This window comes from Misgurnus anguillicaudatus, chromosome 20 (genome assembly GCF_027580225.2).
Source record: "Misgurnus anguillicaudatus chromosome 20, ASM2758022v2, whole genome shotgun sequence".
Classification (NCBI taxonomy): domain Eukaryota; kingdom Metazoa; phylum Chordata; class Actinopteri; order Cypriniformes; family Cobitidae; genus Misgurnus; species Misgurnus anguillicaudatus.
Genome location: NC_073356.2, coordinates 24745230 through 24765872, shown reverse-complemented (window position 1 = coordinate 24765872; position 20643 = coordinate 24745230). Strand labels below are relative to the sequence as shown.

The window sequence follows — 20643 nt, the reverse complement described above, 5'->3', positions numbered from 1 at the left end:
GTGCTATTTATACGCATCTTCAGGAGACTGGGCTCGATATATATAGACATCCAACACAAAATTACAGGTTTAAAAATATCTGTTTTGACAAGAATTCACGCAGGTATGACCTATAATCTGATATATCTGAAGTGAATGTTTGGTTAACTGTTAAGGAAAAGTATCTGTTGTGTCATTATATTAAACCCTTGCATTATCTTACAGTCTTAAAGTGGTCTGTCTCAATGTCAAAATTAAACAAGAAAAGAAAAACATATATGTATATTGATATTGTTTTTGCTCTGCATTAACAGGTATAGTTCTGTCATGCTTTGTCAGATTCCAACAATTGTTCCAATTGTTTTGAAGTTTTTTAATAGAGAATGTTAAAATATAAATGACACATTTTTGAAAATTTGCTCATCCCAACTCAATTTGCCAGCACAGGTCACAAATGATGCAGCAGCAAACAGAAATGGAGAAAGAACAAGGTCTTCTAAAGGCAAAAACATTTATAAAACTATGGCTGATGGTTCTGTTGAAAATGTAAACAGGCTGTTGTAGACATATATTTGCATATAGCATATATATTATCCAAATCCATGCTGATTAGAGCATTAAAATCTTGAAAAGTGTTACATTTAGGTAAATTTAGAACAGATAAAAATGTGCGATTAATTTGCGATTAATCGCGAGTTAACTCATGAAATCATGCGATTAACTGCGATTAAAAATTTTAATGTATTGACAGCCCTAATATATATATATATATATATATATATATATATATATATATATATATATATATATATATTAGTAAATATATACACACACACACACACTCACACACATTTTGGTTTCCATGTTTTGTGGGGACATTCCATAGACGTAGTGCATTTTATACCATACAAACTGTATATTCTATTCCCCTTACCTACCCCATTCCCTAACCCCAACCATCACAGAAAACCTTCTCCTACTTCACTTTTTCAAGAAACATCATTCTGTTTGATTTATAAGCTTGTTTTCTCATGGGGACATCAAAATGTCCCCACAAGGTCACAAAAATACTGGTATTCCTATCTTTGTGGGGACAATTGACCAAAAAATCCTGAAGGACAATGTCCGGCGATCTGTTCGTGACCTCGACCTGAAGCGAACTTGGGTTCTGCAGCAGGACAATGATCCAAAACACACCAGCAAGTCCACCTCTGAATGGCTGAAGAAAATCAAAATGAAGACTTTGGAGTGGCCTAGTAAAAGTCCTGACCGTAATCCTATTGAGATGCTGTGGCATGTCCTTAAAAAGACGGTTCATGCTCGAAAACCCTCTAATGCGGCTGAATTACAACAATTCTGCAAAGATGAGTGGACCAAAAGCTCTACTATGCTGATAGGGAAGTGTCCATATGGCTTGTTTTTTTTTTAGATAAACGTATGGCTGGTGTCAGGTCAGAGCACCTACGAATACCATGCCTATAAGAGGGCTTTTAATTTATGTTCATCTCTGCTGAGTTATAGATGCAATCGATAGAAATATGGCTGAGAAATAATGAGTATGATTTATGTAAACCGGAGTGGAGTGTCATACATTCACAATTATATACTAGATGAGTGCAATTAATTTGACTTATACCATGTGTGATTTAAGAAAACACTACTGAAAAATAGTTTCTGAAACATTACAGACAATAATTTATATAGGAGAAGCCATGTAGTTGTCATATGGAGCAATGTCTCAGTAACTTCAGAGTCAAAAGGTCAATTACAGAAATGCTTGATAGCAGTGATTTTTTGTGATTAGTTTTAAACTTACTTCAGTACACTGTAAAACCTAACAGTTAACTTAACTAAAACCATTTAAGTAAACTGGTTGCATTTAAGTTTTAAAACACATAAACTAAAGTACTGTTAACTTGAGTCATGTGCAATTATGCACTTATATTTAAGTAGCGTGAACTTAAATATAAGTGCATTACTGCATATGACTTAATTTGTTTAAATTCACGGTAATGCAACCGGTTTACTTAAATGGTTTGAGTTGAGTTAACTTTTAGGTTTTACAGTGTATGACAACATGCCCACCGATTGGTCACATAAGATTATTGTGTGTTTAATGAACTGTGACCTTTTAACATTGGATTTTAATAGCCTAGATTTTATGGTATGTGTCCACACAGAAATTAACTTTCAAAAATAAACTTACCCTGCAAAATATTTATACTAGGTGTGACAGCATGCCCCATTCTCCTGTATATGTATATCGATAAAATTATCTTTCTATATTTGGGAGAATGTTAGTAGTCACCACCTGCCTCATACAAGAGTTTCATATGTCTTCTTTATCATACGATCCATGCGTTTTCTGTATCTCAGTGTCTCCATAGCTTTGGCTGTTTTGCTGCATGGGTGACCTTTGAGAGGCAGGACCTGAAGGGAATCCAGACTGAATTGTAGGAATCTGATGAGAAGCAGAATAATCAGGAGAGCCAAAATGAGGGTCAATCTAAGGTTATGTGCTCCAGACAAAGAGCACTGAATGACAGGTTAACAGTTGCTATGCTACACTCGATATTAGTTAAAATAATTAGGTAAAATTTTAGTCCTATCATGTTGAAATAATAAGTGCAAATCATTCTTACTAAATTATTTTAAACATTTTCACATTATAATTTTTTCCCAAAAAATCTTTTACATTATATAACATGCAATTCCTGCAATTACTTACATTATACAACATGCAGTTTTTAAATAAAGGTTTTTATTATTAAAGGTGCAGTGTGCAGAAGTATCTAATGACAGAAATGCAGTCTAATATACATAACTATATTATCAGTGGTGTATAAACACCTTGCATAATAAACTGTTATGTGTTTATTACCTAATGAGCCGTTTTTATCTACATACACTGCGGGTACTCTTACATGGAAGTCGCCATTTTGTGCCGCCATGTTCTTACAGTAGCCCTAAATGGACAAACTGCTCTACAGAGCGTGTTTTGTCACTAGTTCTGTCTTTTGTCCCAGACAACATGTTTGTCCTGTGGCGGCAACCGTAGCTTATTTCAGTGCATGAAGAGCCGTTGGTTGCCAGTCACAATCTCACTAAAATCTACACACTGCATCTTAAAGGGAAACAAAATCCAAAACTACATGGTCAAAAATTGTTTGCCCCCTAAACCTAATAACTGGTTGGGCCACCCTTAGCAGCAACAACTGCAATCAAGTGTTTGCAATAACTTGCAATGAGTGTTACAGCGCTGTGTAGGATTTTTGGTCCACTCATCTTTGCAGAATTGTTGTAATTCAGCCGCATTAGAGGGTTTTCGAGCATGAACCGTCTTTTTAAGGACATGCCACAGCATCTCAATAGGATTACGGTCAGGACTTTTACTAGGCCACTCCAAAGTCTTCATTTTGATTTTCTTCAGCCATTCAGAGGTGGACTTGCTGGTGTGTTTTGGATCATTGTCCTGCTGCAGAACCCAAGTTCGCTTCAGGTCGAGGTCACGAACAGATCGCCGGACATTGTCCTTCAGGATTTTTTGGTAGACAACAGAATTCATGGTTCCATTTATCACAGCAAGTCTTCAAGGTCCTGAAGCAGCAAAACAGCCCCAGATCATCACACTACCACCAACATATCTTACTGTTGATATAATGTTCTTTTCTGAAATGCGGTGTTACTTTTACACCAGACGTAATGTGACACACACCTTCCAAAAAGTTCAACTTTTGTCTCATCAGTCCACAGAGTGTTTTCCCAAAAGTCTTGGGCATCATCAAGATGTTTTTTGAAAAAACTGAAACAAGCCTTTATGTTCTTTTTGCTCAGCAGTGATTTTTGTCTTGTAACTCTGCCATGATGCAGGCCATTTTTCCCTGTCTCTTTTTTTATAGTGGAGTCATGAACACTGACCTCAACTGAGGCAAGTGAGGCATGCATTTTTTTGGATGTTGTTGTGGGGTCTTTTGTGACCTCTTGGATGAGTCGTTGCTGCATTCTTGGGGTAATTTTGGTCAGCTGACCACTCATGGGAAGGTTCACCACTGTTTCATGCTTTCGCCATTTGTGGATAATGGCTCTCACCGTGAAGTCGCAAAGCTTTAGAAATGGCTTTATAACCTTTTCCAGAATGATAGATCCCAATTACTTTCTTTCTTATTTGTTTTTTAAATATATCTGTGGATCTCGGCATGATGGCTAGCTTTGGCGGATCTTTTGGTCTACATCACTTTGTCAGGCAGTCCCATTCAAGTGATTTCTTGATTGCGAACAAGTGTGGCAGTTTTCAGGTTGGCTAGAGAAACTGAACTCATGTGTGATAAACCACAGTTAAGTTATGTTTTAACAGGGGGGCAATCACTTTTTCACGCAGGGTCATGTAGTTTGGGATTTTGTTTCCCCTTAATTATAAAAACCTTCATTTAAAAATTGCATGTTGTGTTCACTTGTGTTATCTTTGACTAATATTTCAATTTCTTATGATCTGAAACATTAAAGTGTGACAAATATGCAATAACATAAGAAATCTGGAGTGGGGTCAACACTTTTTCACACCACTGTATGTGTATGTTTGTATGTATGATTTTTATGGGATGTGGTTCTATCTCAGTTTCTGAAGTGTTACAGTTTTATATGCCTATTGAACAACCTCAGTGTCATGATTTATGCCTTTATTGTGCCCTTCTCTTTCAAACTCTCACTCTGTCTCCTGACCTTTGGCCCAGGAAGTCAAACCGGTGCCCACCATTGAAGAACGTCTTGACCCAGAGTTCTCCTCCGATAGCCTCCCTGCTGCCCCCCATTTAGGAAAAGTCACCTCACCTGTTTGGGAACTTCAGATGTCTTAAACAGGATTAATGTCAAAATGAATACTGTAGTTTAGAGGCTCTGACAAAGGAGCTGGACCTGAAACTACAATCTCTTTGCTATTGCATGGTTGCATTGCTAAAAAGTTTCACTTTTACTTTCAAGCATTTTCATATTTGATGAAATACAGCTTTCTCTCTCTGATCTGCGAGACATTGGTCTACTTTGTTTCTTTGTGTTTTTTATCTTTCACTATTAGTTATTCACCACATATACTGTAAATCATTCATTGTAAATAATTATATAACACAGCTGAGAGTCTAAGAATGATGTAGCCTAAAAACTATTCAATAATTCAACACTATCTTAAATTTTAGTTTTAGCAAAGTGTTCATTTATTGCCCATACTGATGCATCTGCACACACTGGGAACTCATAACCAACTTTATTCTTTTAATAAGTATTGAAATTTAAAAATCAAAAGTTCAAACATTTAAGCATAAGCCTTCACTTCGCTGTCAAATATGTCCACTAGTAGTTATCCCTTGCTGTCTCTGTAACTGTTGTGCCTCTAGTCATTGCTAAATCAGTTTTTTTGCATTTTAGCTTTGGAATTCTTGGAAAGCCTTTAAGTCAGTTCAGCTGAACCTGACGCTTAAGGAAAGCCAGGGTAAGGAGAAATGGAGGATGATGAAGACGAGGGTGAAAACAGCGCTGTTGCAAACGATGACTTGCATGTACAAATATCAAGTAGCAAAACCTCTGTCTCAACCCAAAGATCGATGAACACAGACACGCACAGTAACTCAAGTCGAATTAGTCTCCAGAGTGAGGCACTGACCTCAGACACAGAATGATTAACCTAAATACTTGTGTGTGTGTTAAAGTCGTTTACTTAAAAACCACTGCATTGAACAATCTTGTGGTTTTTACCATGCAATTTTCATTAAGTTATGAATTTTGTTGCCCTATTTATTGTGTGGTATGAAATGTGGTGTCGAGGATGTAAAGTAAAAACAAATAAAGTAAATAACTAGATAACATTTTGGTCACACAAAAGGCATAATTAAGTATTAGAATTTCTTTCTTTATTCTTAAAGCCTTTCCAGGATCTATGCACTGTAAAAAAAAAATTTGCTGCCTTAAAATTTTTTGTTAAATCAGCTAAGATTTACAAGTCATGTCAAAAAAGATGAGTTGTCATAACTTATAAAATATAGTTGAGAAAAGTCAACTTAATTTTATAAATTATAACAACTCACCTGTAGTTATAACAACTCATCTCTAGTCAAGATAAATAATAGCAAGTTGAAATGAATTGTAAATCCGAGTTGATTCAACAAAAAATTTTAAGGCAGCAAAGTATTTTTTACAGTGTGGCTATATTATTCATGCCGAGAACTGGTTAATCCATAAACAAGTTGATCCACACAAGTTCATCCATCCACAGATGGGATAGGGGCAATTTGGCCTGTGGGAGGAAACCCACGCTGACAAGGAGAACAAGCAGTGAATTTATTTTTACAATTTCAAACTTGAATTTGTTAATATTATTGTACTTCTACGTTTATGTATGTATGTATATTTATTAATTTCTACATTTTTTCTTTTATTAGCCATTTACCTCTTTAATGTGAAGGATGCAGGATCACAGGCTCGTCATGACTTTTAAAATAGGGGTGAGCGGGGCACAAACTAACGCGGGGTTAATTGTAACGCAGCTACTTTACATATTTCTACAGTGCCGAGCAATCTGTGCTTTGGTTAAGATATTGAACAAAGAGTGCTTTGGAGGCATGTACATTTCTTTATCTTATGTTTTTTTTTCGATTTCTGAGTTGGGTGTGTAAGTCACTGTCTTGTTACTTAACACATAACATTATTTTGAAACATGTCAGCAACTCCTAACTGATAGCTAGGATTAAAAACATTTTTACACAGCGGGGTTAGTTGTAACACAGCGTTACAACTAAGCCTCCAGTATACAATGATAATGAAATGAAAAAAAAAGTAAATACTATTCATCAAAATGATAACTGTTAATACAATATCAGGGAAAATAACTCACAATTATCATTTTTTTGTCTTAATGTGCAGCCCTTTCAAAAAAATCTATTTATATTGATGTATAATGATTGATTTATGTTAGATGAAGGATCATGGATGGATGAATGTGTTTGTGGATATCTATCTATTATAGGCAGATATATAAACAATATCCACATATAGTATAGACAGAATTGTATTTAATTATTTGTTTTTAAAGTAACAATTCTAGCAGGTGTTAACAAACCCTCGGTTTGTTACAATTAACCCCACCTATGGGGTAAGTTGTAACGTTTGCACTCCGGTCAATTTTGGTGTAATTGTACGATAACGGTAGGTCCCCAAAACAAACTTTAAGTGTTCATTTGTAGCAGAGATGTGTGTGTTGATTGTGTAAAAAATTATTAATCTAACTTAAATAGTTTTTGAATGATACAGTCAAAGTCAAAAAGCATTAGGTTGTGCCCCGCTCTCCCCTACCTTCCAGTAGGTGACCTTTTTCAATATTGCTATCTAAATTAAAGTTAATCTGAATGAAGTAAGATACTAAAACAGACTAAAATATGGGTGGCTGCAGCAGGCCCAGTCTAAATTCTTACATTTATATGTAAATAATCCTGTATCAGCTATTGGTTAAAAAGTTTCTGATCTGTATACTAGATTATATTGGGTAGCTATTTCATACATTTGTGTGTTAATTAAGGTTTAAAATGAAAAAGTGGCCATGTGGTTCTGGCATAAGGGACTTTACTATAACCTTAACTGGCAGGGTAATCTGAAGCTGCACCGCTAATAATCTCTATCTGTAAACCAGAAACATGGAGTGGTGCCAGTAAAATGTGTGTCAGCACGTTTGTGTGTTGAGATTTAAGGGTTACTTTTGACAGCACTCAAGATCAGAAGGCCAGAGTCCAGTTACCCCAAAACAATTTACCACATCGTAATGCCTTACATAGCCTATGCATTGCAGTTTCACAAAACAAGTCATTTTGTTTATTAGATTGTGGTGATTTCATTGAGACCACTGCCATTTATTTCAGAGGAAAATGAGAAATCAAATACTATGACTTCGTATATCTTTTATTACAGCTGTCCATCAGGGGGAGACATTGCATACAAATATTGTAGAGCAAAATAATGTGGAAGGAAATTTGTTATATACAGTTACAGACATTACTATCATTCTACTAGAAATTGCTTAGTGAATATCCTAATTTTTTTAAAGAAACCGGAAAGACGTGATGTTGTTCTTGTTTTATAATTTCAGACAAAATCTTAGATCAAAATCTTTATCTTAAGTTTATTTGCACAGTCCGTACGTGTCATAAAGCGGCGTGTCAAAGTTATTTTAGAAACAAAATAATAAAAAAGCAAATCTACTAATATTTTAATAAATAATAAAAATAATTAATTAATTAATGAAACCTATGAAAACTTTATTCACGTTAAACAAACCAGATAATAATAATAAACATAAATATAATAAATATTAATGAATGAACCTTAAAATTAAAAATCAAATTCTATCTTTATCTCTCAGGCCACGCGCCAATACTATCTGTCAATCATTGCTCAAGCTCTCCCTCCGGTTGACCCGTATTTTCCTCTCTCTCTCCCCCCCCCTCTCTCTCTCTCTGTGTGCTGCTGGTGTCTCGACAGCAGAGCTTCACTTCACAGTTCACACATATGGCAAAGACTTCACGTTAAATACACTTTCCTGACGCGAGTGCAACATTCCGCGCGCACGGCCGTCGACTCAACGCGCAACACTTCGGCAAAAAATACTGTTTCTAGTGAAAATCCCGCGGAGGAATAAGCAAAGAAAAGCAACACGTATCCGGTGGGATTTGAGTCCCGAGAGAGAGAGAGAGATTGGAGCGAGCGAGAGAAAGAAGAAGAAGAAGAAGAAGAAGAAGAGGGGGGAGCTGGTAAAGAGTTTCTGCAAAAGTGGAAACAGACGGGGGACGATATTGTCCGTTTATCCAACAGTAGACGCACATCTTTGTGAGGAATAATGAGGAACCTTTGGATGATATTGACCCTCGGCCTGACAGTTTTTCTTGCGGGAGAAAGGGTGAGTTTTGACCGAGAACAATAACGTTAACGTTACGCGATTTGCTGGCGGGTAGTTAGTTGAGCTTGAAGTCGAGCGGCGTTTTGGCCGTGTTTCTGCAACCAGTCAAACTCTCATCATACTTTAAGTCGTTTCATTGCGTTATTATGGTGTTGTGAGTAGTCACGTATCAAGTGAGAGTAATGTAACAAGACCGTGTTTATTTGTTTTGATGGTGCGGCATTTCTACAGGTTCACTAGTCAATTAAGATTAACCTATTTGTTTATATAAATAATTCAAAGACATGTTACTTTAAGTATTTGCAAACTGTATTGTAAGGAATAATTGCAGTGGAAACAACCAGCAGAATATGAAATTTAAGCAGTTGATTTCTCCATACAAGAAAGGGGGTTGATGTTTTCAGCAACTGCAACACAAGCGTCTGAAATTGAAGGATATACCACAAGCATTTCTCTCACAGTAAAATATATTTCAAATATATTGTGGCTTGCTTTCATATTAACAATTTAAAGTGAACAAGTTGAGTTAAATTCACAGACACTTAACTGTTTCCCTCATGGTCACGCTTGGTGTGGGTTGCTGGCAGTGCTTTGCATTTCTGATTGTTTTGCGTAATGTTTCTCCATCTGCTTGTTCTTTAAAGTCACCTGTATTTTAATACTACTAAGAAAAATAATCTTTAGACAAGTACATTATAATTTGATATTTTTGGGGAAATTGACTTTAATTCTGTCTGCTTTATTATACAGCTAATTGGCACATATTTACATTTACGCATTTGGCAGCAATGCACGTTTAGTGCATCTAATCAATACATTACTTTAATCAGCATTTGTGTTTTCTTGGATGCAGCCCATGTTTATTGTTGCTAATACAATGCTCTACCAGTTGAGCTACAGGAATATAGATTGTTGAATGATCCAGACTCTTGTAATATTTGATGAAATGCCAAAGGGTTGGCACCCGCACTTTGTAATTCCATGCTTGACTGGCGTGGTGGTTTGTACAGTCTCCTCCCATTGAGCAGAACCTCACTCAATTTGCCTCACAGGCATGAAAGCATCATCCATTTCAATGAGACCCGGGATAGCACATAGATTTTCTGTATTGGCGTCATGTACACTGAGCAATTAAAGTTATCTGGCTTGAAACCACCACCACCAAGTGCTTAAGAGGCAGCATTTTCAGATAAACAAGAAAACAAGGAACGGTTGTCCGAGAGCGAGCCTGCGTGTGCTTCTTGAATTGATAGTGGGATATTTTGTTTCTGTGCCTTTCGTTGACCTCGCTTTCTTAGAAATTGTATGCTATAAACCTGTCATGATTTGGTGTGGTGTTTGTGGCCAGATGTTCGAGTGTGTAATTTCCATGGAGTTCCCAGATGTGTGAACATTTCTGCCGAAATGAAGATATTGTGCAAGGTCATTACACTTATGTTGTCCGAGATGGACCTCAAGGGAATTGTTTTTGCACAACCAAGGACCACTGAAATAAAAATTTCATGCTGCGTCCGAAATCACATACTTCCATAGTATATAGTAGACGAAAAGCCGTAGGTGAGGCAGGTAGTACGTCCAAATTCATATTCGAAAGACAGTAGGCAAAAAGTACCTGGATGACATATAACTTCTGGCAAGATTTACTTTACTATCCCATGAGCCCACAGAAGAGGAATCACCCAACAAAGAGGAAGAACGTGAAATAGTAAAATCATGGTCACATGATTTATCTACGTCTAATTCAGTACGTACTGTCACAGTATGCAATTATTCGGATCATGCAGGGTTAGTGTTTTGACATATTAGCAGAACCTTACTTGTTTTTTGTTTTTAAATTCCTGCTGGAAAAACAGCTAAAAGCAGCCTAAGCTGGTTGGGAGGTCTTAGCTGGTGGTCTAAGGGTAATTAGCGATTTAAGCTGGTCTTCCAACCTGGCCAAGCTGGTTTTAGCTGGTGGATCAAAGACCCGCTTTAAAAAAAGTGGCCAAAATACCTCTAAAACCATCCAGGGATGCGTTTCCCAAACAACAACGTAACTTGTTGCTGAACGACCATAGTACGATGCATCGTTGGAGAAACGAACTACCTTGTCACGACTGTTTCCCGAAAGCATAGTAACTTTGTCGCACATTCGTCGTTTGAACCATGTTGGTTTAACAATATTGATGATGTCACGTGGGAGGTGAAGTACTAATTAATCTGTGCAAATCGATTTAATGTCAGATTATTGCTGTAAATAACATATATTGCATCGGAAGATCGTGATTTAGTTATCTGTTGTTTATTTTCAAGATATTTAATTCACGCGCAAGTTCCCTCTTACGTCACTCCTCCCAGGTATTCCCCAGGGTCTTAAAGCTCGTAGGGCTATGCACATGCGCAGTTTTCAAATGTAGTGCTTTCATTCTGTTTACAAATTTAAAGACGTAAAATAAAATTGTAATATATTTAGAATGATGGATATAGACTGTACTACATGTTTTTTGCTTATTTTGTTCAAAAGCATGATCAACGGAAGTCTACATATGATAATAACAAGGAACAATGCTTCCAACGACACAAGTTAGCGTTGGAGTTTGCGAATGATCATTTGAACGATGGTTTCGGGAAACACCAAATTGTACAATGTTAGTAACGATGGAATTTACGATGTTCGTTGGCTAACGATGCTTTTGGGAAACTCACCCCAGAACAGGACATCAGCTAAAACAAGCCAACCAGCTTAGGCTGGTCTTAGTGTTTTCAGCCGGGTTTTGTTTAAATTAAGTACAGATTAGGCATTTCAATGCATTTTAAATAAACCATCTTGTTTGCTAGACCATAGCTACAAATACATTTTTATTTTATTGTTTTAAATGCTAGCCAGTGGCCTGTAATCAATTTTGTTTTTCAAGTATTTCTAGCTTTTGTACCATTTTACATTTATTGCACTTCATTCAGTGTGGTGTAATCATTTGAAGCTTTCATAATGAAATGAACAAGAAGGAAATCTAGAGAGTCTCAGACTGACCGCATTCTCACCCCCATTCCTATCGGTTCTTACCTGAGGCTGTTATTCTTTTCCTTATTAGCGAGTCACATATCCAGAGTCCAGACTAATCCTGGGTACTCAAAATGTATCTCTCTCTCTCCAGCTAAGGGCTCACAAGACCTCCTCATACATTTTGTCCTAATAAATACTGTTTAGTTATTTGGGGTAAACATTCATGGTCTAAGTTGGCATATTTGCTTAGGAAATAACAGTAGTTTAACATGTTATGCAGGCTGCTGGTTTCAGGCGTTGATTGTCAGTGATGAGTTTATCCGTTCATGTAAAAACACATTCACAGATCAGCAGGGAGCCTGCCAGCAGATTTAAACAGAGAGGAAATGAAGCATTTGGCGTATGACAGTTATCTTAATTTTAATGCCGTTTTGAATAAAGTAAAATAAGAAAATATTCAATATTTACTGAGGTGATTTTAATGTAATTTATTCTCATATCCCAGCTAAATGTGCAGCAACTACCACTATGAGATTCATAGGTGAATTCTTTCAAAAAATGTCAAATTAGACGTTTTCAGCAGTAATAACATAAACGGCTTTCGTGGAACACATGTAACTTCTGGTAAACTTCCACCAAGAATCAATAACAACATTTACGTTAGCTAAATGTAGATACGCATTAGCTATGATTTGAACTAAGGTAATCTACTTGTTGTTTATTTAGCATGTTATCAGAAATAAACTACTCGAAAAGGACTTTGTTGTTATTGATTCTTTGCAAAGTTTACCGGAAGTTACGTTTGTTCCCAGAAGACGTTTGTTTATGTTGTTACCGCTGAAACTGTCTATAAACATAAACCTGCAATTTTATGTTTCAAACAGAGATGGCGATAGTGAGGCAAAACATACAGATTGCAGCTATAAAGGGACACTCCACTTTTTTGAAAATATTCTCATTTTCCAGCTCCCCTAGAGTTAAATATTTGATTTTTATCATTTTGGAATCCATTCAGCCGATCTCTGGGTCTGGCTGTATCACTTTTAGCATAGCTTAGCATAATCCATTGAATCTGATTAGACCATTAGCATCTCGCAAAAAAATAACCAAAGAGTTTTGATATTTTTCGTATTTAAAACTTGACTCTTCTGTAGTTACATCTATGATCTAAGACGACAGAAAATTAAAAGTTGTGATTTTCTAGGCAGATATGGCCAGGAACTATGCTCTCATTTTGGTGTAATAATCAAGGACTTTGCTGTCGTAACATGGCTGCAGGAGGCGCAATGATATTACGCAGCAGCCGAAAAAAGTCCCCTTAGTAACTTTTAATAGCAGAGGATTATTTTTGGCCACTGCGTAATATCATTGCGCCTACTGCAGCCATGTCACGACAGCAAAGTCCTTGATTATTACACCAGAATGAGAGTATAGTTCCTAGCCATATCTGCCTAGAAAATCACAACTTTTAATTTTCTGTCGGTCTGCACGGTGTAGCTACAGAAGAGTCAAGTTTTGGGTGGGAGAAATATGAGGACTCTTTTGTTATTTTTTAAGCGATGCTAAATGGTCTAATCGGATTCAATGTATTGTGCTGGGCTATGCTAAAAGTGGTGGCGCCACACCCGGAGATCAGGATTCCAGAACGGTAAAGATCGGATGTTTGGATCTGGGGGAGCTGGAAAATGAGCATATTTAAAAAAATGGAGTGTCCCTTTAAGCCTTGCAACTGTAAATACAAATGTCTTTACAGTCCTGTCCTCCTACTGTTATGTTATAAATAAAGATCTGTTTTTGTCTTCAACGTGCATGTAAACTGGGCACATGTGAGCGAAATCTTGCATCCCACCTCTGTTCCCTGGGGGGCTTTTTTGGTTAAATCAAACTGTTCCACATTGCATAATCCTTAATGGTCTCAGCAGGCATCGGACTGCTAGGCCAGTAAAGGAATCCCATAGTGCTCTTGTTTTGTCATCAGCCATGCTACCCCAGCCCGCAGCTAAGAGTGTCATTATTCCCCTGACTTGGTTACTGCAAAAAACAGTGGCGTTATTCTTTATCTCCTTTCCCAGCAGATTGAAAGAATAAAAAGGCAGAGTGGTGGGAGAAAAGAAGATATGCTTCCCTATGTTCTGATGGCACAAGCCGTGTGCTTGTTTATGCCGGCACCGCAAACATCTGCAAGACGTATGCGTTTTCGTTTCAAAGCGGTTTGGTTTTTTCCAGTTTCTTTTCCCTGAGAGTTGGAGGCAGTTCTTTCACAGGGATAAAGTCATGCATACCAGTGGGAATCAACAAACAACGCAAGGCTTGCTGAGCTTGGGAACAGTGACAGGCCAGCACGCCGACAGAGTCTCTCTGTACGGTTTGTGTACTGCATGGTGTGCTGCCAAGTATTGCGTTGGCCCTCATACTAGACATTAAGGAGCCTCAGGGGTGCAGAGCTGTGACCCAAGGGCCCCCTTGTGCCTCCGCACAGGCTTGTGGGGATAAAACAAAACCTCAGCACACTCCGCCATTTAAAGCTCAGTTCTTTTGCTCCTAGTCTCACTTTTCTAGCTCTTTATTAGCTTAGCAAATGGAAAGTTCCTTTGGGGGATTGTGGTTTAGGAACAGCAGTTGAAGGGGAGCAGATTTTAGCTGATCTGCTCTTTGCATTTACGACATTTGAGCCCGGTAAGATGTCTGAGCCAAAGGGAACGTGTGAGATCCCTTGTTGCATAATGCTGGTCGTTCCTCTGTTGTTTCTGTTTTTAGGAGACACTGTAGGAAACTAAAGTGAAGAGACTCCTAACTGTGTGAGCTGATGAGTGTAGAAGCCATCTTGTGCAGTGTAAATTCAGAAACAGTGCAAGGCACCATCTGTGTCTTGCAGTATGCATTTCTCATCCATTTTCACAGTTTGGTTATGCTTCTTATGCAGTTTAGTTACTGTTGCGGCATTAAAATTCAGCATAAACTGGATTTCAGGGTGTGATTTTAAGGGTGTGTTTACACAAGAACATTCTAAAAATGACAAAAAATGTTTTTTTATTCATTTTTTACGTACAGACAGCATCAATATTGTTAAAATGATTCCTGTTCAAATGTTTCTTCAAAAATGACTAAAAACAATGGGTCTCATTCACTTAGCATGGGTACGCACAAATTTGTTCATAAAATATGCGTTTCGGACGTTTTAATTTACAAATCATGATTCAACAGAAACTTTCAAATTAAAATGTCTTCTAAATGTTTGCAAAAACGTAAGAACAACTTCTACCACATATGCGCAATAATCATAAACAAGGAAAAAGAACCCTATAACGTATGTAGGTGTTATATATTTTATATTTTTTCCTTGTTTTTTCCTTGTACATGTGGTCTAAGTTGTTCTTATGTTTTTGCAAACATTTAGAAGAAATTTTACTTTGAAAGTTTTTGTTGAATCATGATTTGAAGTTAAAACGTCCGTACATTTTACGAACAAATTTGTGCGTACACATGCTTAGTGAATGAGACCCAATGTATTATGTATGCCAAGCGACAAACTAGCGTTTTTATTAGTTTACAAAGAGACGATAACAGAATAGTTTTTAAAAATGTGCACTTTGAAACCAGTTTTTAAAAGTTTGCACACTCGCCAAGCACTGTTGTGACGTAAATAACCAGCCAAAATAAATACAAAGTTTTTCATTAAAAACGGTGGCCCCAAATAATTTTTTAGATAGGGTTGATTTGAGCGATACTTAAAATATTTTTTTATTACATTCATTAAATGAGCAAGTGTAAATGTTGCTTAAGGCGATAAAAAGATCGTCCGAGGGGCGTTAATTCAAAATAAGTTTTCGGAGTGTCAATTGTGTTGCTTGCGTTTTCAAAATATGTTTTTGTTGCGTTATGTAAACCATGTGCATCACGTGTTTTGTCAAAATAAGTGCCTGCTGCACACGCGTCAAAACCATTTATGATAAAAGAGACGCTCACATTCACAAAATACACGCAAGACACTCCCTTAACAGTAAACTCTGATTACGCATGAGATTATGCAAGTATTTGGCAAACGCGAGTGTCTCTTTTATCATAAACCTTTCAGACGCATCTGCAGCAGGCACTTATTAAGACACGTGATGCACACCGGATCTCTTGATGTGCAGAACACATATTTTGAAAAAAGGAACCACACACATGATGGGCTACATACGTGTTGTTACCAACTTCGCATCGAGCTCTCTTGAAAAACAAGTCACGGGCCGCCACTGTAAACCTGTATTAATTTCTTTGTTCTGCTGAACACAAAGAAAGATATTTGTGATAAAGCAGGAAACAGAAGCACCATTGACTTTCATAGTAGGAAAAATAATAATATTGAAGTTGGTGATGCTCAAAAACGGTTTGGTTACTAACATTGCTCAAAAAAACCTTCTTCGTGTTCAGCAGATCAAAAAATGAAGAACAATAAATGAAGAACAATAAATTAATGTTTGTTACAACATTAGGGTGAGTAAATGGTGACAGAATTTTCATTTTTGGTGCGAACTACACCTACATACAAATAAAGATTTTCTTACTTTTCAGCGTTGCTGTAAAATTACATGAAAATTCCACATGCCAGTGACAATTTGACAAGTGGTTGTTATGGGAACATATTTCTACAAAACTGTTTTTGCACTCATGCTGTTTTGATTTATTCACTGCATGTGACCTTGCTGTATAACATAAAACACAGAAGCATCACAGCAATAATTTCAGATGATGTTGAAGTAGAATGATGAAGAACTGAACACCGAATACTCAGATCTGGCCCCCCACAGCTGTTCTGAAACATCAATTGTACCCGGTGGTACTAGTGGCAGACACCATATCTAATACCTTTAAACTCAACTATTTATAGAGCACTTTCAACACAGCAAGTAGACCCAAAGTGCTGTACAGAGAAGATAAAAATGTGAAATGCAGAACATATGATCTACCCAGCTTACAAAGCATTTTGAAAAGCTAATGAAAACAAATAAGTTTTACACACGCTCTGAAAAGAGAAGATTAAACTAATCAAACCGCAAGTGATCACATTACTATGAAAAGGATTGCGGCAGCGAGACAAGGGGCCCGACAAGACATTCTGTTGATCTTTAATCATTGTGGTTCAGATAGCACACTGACCCATTGGGAGTTTTGATGTGCTCTGACGCATTAATTCGACAGCTCCACGCGCACCCGTTAATCTGACTTAATGCGGTCCGTTAACACCCACTTGAGTGCTGTAAACTGCTCTGTGATCTCCTTTCTCGTCCAGTAGCCTTCCGTCACACCGTTTAAATGTGAAAAGGATGAATTCAGGAAAGCCTGTCCGAATAAGTACGCTGTCATTGTTCATGCAAATGAAATTGACACGCTCTTTGTTGAAAAGCACTCGGAGAGCCACCAGTCTTATTTTAAACACTATTAAACTGTAGAGTGAGAAAAGTGACGCATTGCAATAGGCTACATACCGAAGCAGGCACACATGTAATAATGTGTATGAGTGGAATTTAGCCCTGCATTGTGTATCTATCATATTCAAGATGTTACAAGTCTTCTTTATTGCCTGCATATAGGCCCCATAGGATGTTTAAACACAGCTTTCTGGCTGTGTAAACTTCCTTTTGTTGCATGCTTGCATCTGTTCCTGCTTTATATTACCTTCCCAGTCATTCGTCAAACTCCTGCAGCAAAGTTTGTTTTCTTTTGTCCAGTTTTTATCCGGCCCCAACAATAGAATTCAGACACATCTGATTACATTTTTACGTAAACGTGGCCACGTTCATGGAAAAACTGAGTAAACCTAAGCATTACTTGTATTACAAGGGATAATTAACTAGTCTACGTTGTGTACACATTAATACACCCAGACTGAAACGTCATCTGTGAACCCTAGTGGTTCTTCTTTTGTGTGGCTTGGGGCAGCGATAATTTTGCACAGCGCTTTCTGTTACCACTTAGCCTGACAAACATCAAATCTCTGTTTGTTTGATGAAAAACTAACATTAGCAATCAATTGCATCTTTTTAAGAAGATCAGTGTTTCCATGCAATGATCAAAATGGGATGTATAGGTAAACATTAGATCAGAATCACCAGTCAGACTGACTCTCCATCATGTTTGTTCAGTAAAAGGCAGAGTGGTGTTTAAAGGAGCTTTCAACGGTTTTGAGATTGGAAAAAAAGGCATCTTTGCAGCTTTTCTAACCACACGCATTCCATTAGAGTTACAGCAGAGTAAAATGAGCGTGCTGGCTGAACAGTACGTGTGAGGTTTGGCAAGGATTTCAGACTTGTTGTTATGTGGTGCAGTTTGTCAACAGTCCCAAATGCGATGAAGGCTGAGGCGGACTGTGTAGTTGCTCTCTCTCTGTTCGGATACTCTGTGGTGCCAGAGGTCTATTGGGAAGAATCTCTTTTGCCTCCTCTTCCTCCTCTTGCTTTTCTGCACTCTTCTTTATGAAAGATTTAAAGGCTAGACAAACTGTGCTACAGGACCTATTTCTGTTTGCCAGAGCTGAATTATTTACATAGAATGAAATATAAATTTAAATTTGGCCGTATGCTTGGAGAAATACCCCAAGGCTGTTTTTTTGTTGTCTGGATGACAATTAATTTTCTCTAGACAAGATCACAAGATATACGTAGAAACAGGGAATCAAGAAGTCTGTTTTGCACATTAATGCCATATTGTTTGTCACATCGTTTTAATTACATGGTTAGTTGCATTTTCTAGCTTCAAGTACTTATAGACATTCACACGATGTCAACGTTTTGGCGGTAGCTAGTAAATATGAAGAGTTCAGATGCAAAAGCCGCTAAACGCCACCTCCATTCAAAGTTATGATATTATTGCCTGCGTCTTGTATTATATGTTCATAAAATATTTTCATTTTAAATCCGCTTAAGGGGATCGCACACCGGCCGCGCAGCTCAGTGCCGCGCCGTTCTAAAAAAATCAAACACATTGTTTTCTATGAGTATACGCACACCCAACTTTGAAGTTGGAAGTTGCTCAAATCCCTGTCGCACCACACAGCGCCACTCACATAGTTTAACATTAAATAACATCATATTTGTCCCAAATCGTTAACGATTATCATTGGCTGCTAACGTATATTTTGCATTTTGAAGTAGACGTTATCTGACAAAGCTCGCGCTATTTAATGTGCACTTCCGGTTTACGATACCTCCGAGTTGTCCTAGATGCGACTCTTAATCAATAGTATGTGGCCTAATAATTGAATAAATAGTACATACATAGGTTTGTTGATTATTGTAACTTGATGATTGAAAAAAGCATATAGGTCTATGTGGCTGGCCTGATTTGCCTTGAACCTTGGCAATCTAGCTAATCTCCTGCATGTGCCACTATAACCCCGATGCCTTCACAAACCACTAATCCTTAATGCAACTTTACCTCTGTGTGAAAAGTGCAGCACTCGCTGGTTTTATCTATTGCATGGCAGTCCCTTACGCCTTCAAACACTTTATGATCAAACCAAATCCTTTGCTTTCTGATCAGACCACAGCTTCTCTCAGTTGATCGTGTGTAGGTGAAGTGAAACCAAACTGACACTGTTCCTGGAACAGATGTTTTGATGAAGATGAGACATGGACTTACACCAGGTCACTTCAAGCAAAGGTTCTTCAGTTCCCAGAACAGATCTTGCAAGTTGTAATAAGAATGTGTGCTCCAGTTTGTAGATTAGCCCCACATAATGGGATCAGGGATCACCACCTGCTGCTTTCTCCTGCAAATTGCGTCCCTCTTTCATTTTAATAATATTTGTTCACCTTTTCTCCCCACCAACGCAGCGTATGTGCACCGGACAGGTGCTACAGACAGCTTGCACCATCAAAACATCATTTTAAAGTAAAATGCTGCTGTTAATCTTTACAACTGCAGTGGTGCCAAAAAAGCACAGCACTTGGACACTTATTGCACACTGTTAAATATATGAATGCCTTTGTAACACATATAGTCTAAACCTTTAAACTCTGGCTTTACTTTGAGAAAGAGATCATAAGCAATATAGTTTTTTGGTATTAAATTATAGAACAATGCATACATTGTTCAAAATAAAGACAAAAATATTTGGAGACTTTGTGGATGTAAAAGCGAATTTGACTATGTGTGTGATGATCTTCACTGATTGGACATTACTTTATAAACATACTTTATAAAAACTTTACTGATATGCATTTTTAAACAAAAAAGCACTGATGTATGTTAAGATATGTCATTGCAACTACGTTTGGGCGATATAGGAAAAATATCATATCACGGTTGGTTTAACATGGTTCTTTTTCATGTTGGTTTTTAAAAGACTATTTTGCCATTACTGAGCCTTAATACAGCCATACTAATGTCCCCATTTAAAAATGCAGTCCTACAGTGTAACAAACATATGCGCGGAAAGTGCACAGACAGTACACGTACAACATTGCATGCTCGTGAAAATATTCAGACAGGAGTCAAGACACTCCACGACTACAAACAATTATACAAAGGAAATAGACAGCATTTCCACACACACTATCATTTTCTCTTCATTTATTTTCACTTCTTCCAAGAGCAGAAAGCTGTGGAGCATTTTTGTCACCATAATGTTTGATTCCTGTTCTTTGTTTTCTTGATGTTTGTTCTAAACTTTGTTTGCAATGGTGGATCGGCTACTTTAAATCTTAGTACTGTAAATCTTGCAAATCAGTAATGCCCTGACCGCCTGGTACAGTAATAATTTGAA

General features: G+C 37.3%; 1 protein-coding gene across 1 annotated transcript in view; it reads left to right on the top strand.

The window, feature by feature from the left end:
- The first annotated feature begins 8464 nt into the window (after positions 1-8464).
- The window catches only part of sdc2 (syndecan 2), a 37947-nt gene continuing 25768 nt past the window's right edge, over positions 8465-20643 (top strand). Inside the window, exon 1 of the mRNA XM_073858352.1 lies at positions 8465-8911. Coding sequence (XP_073714453.1) covers positions 8852-8911 — 60 coding nt within the window. The 5' untranslated portion in view covers positions 8465-8851. The remainder of the gene's footprint in view (positions 8912-20643) is intronic.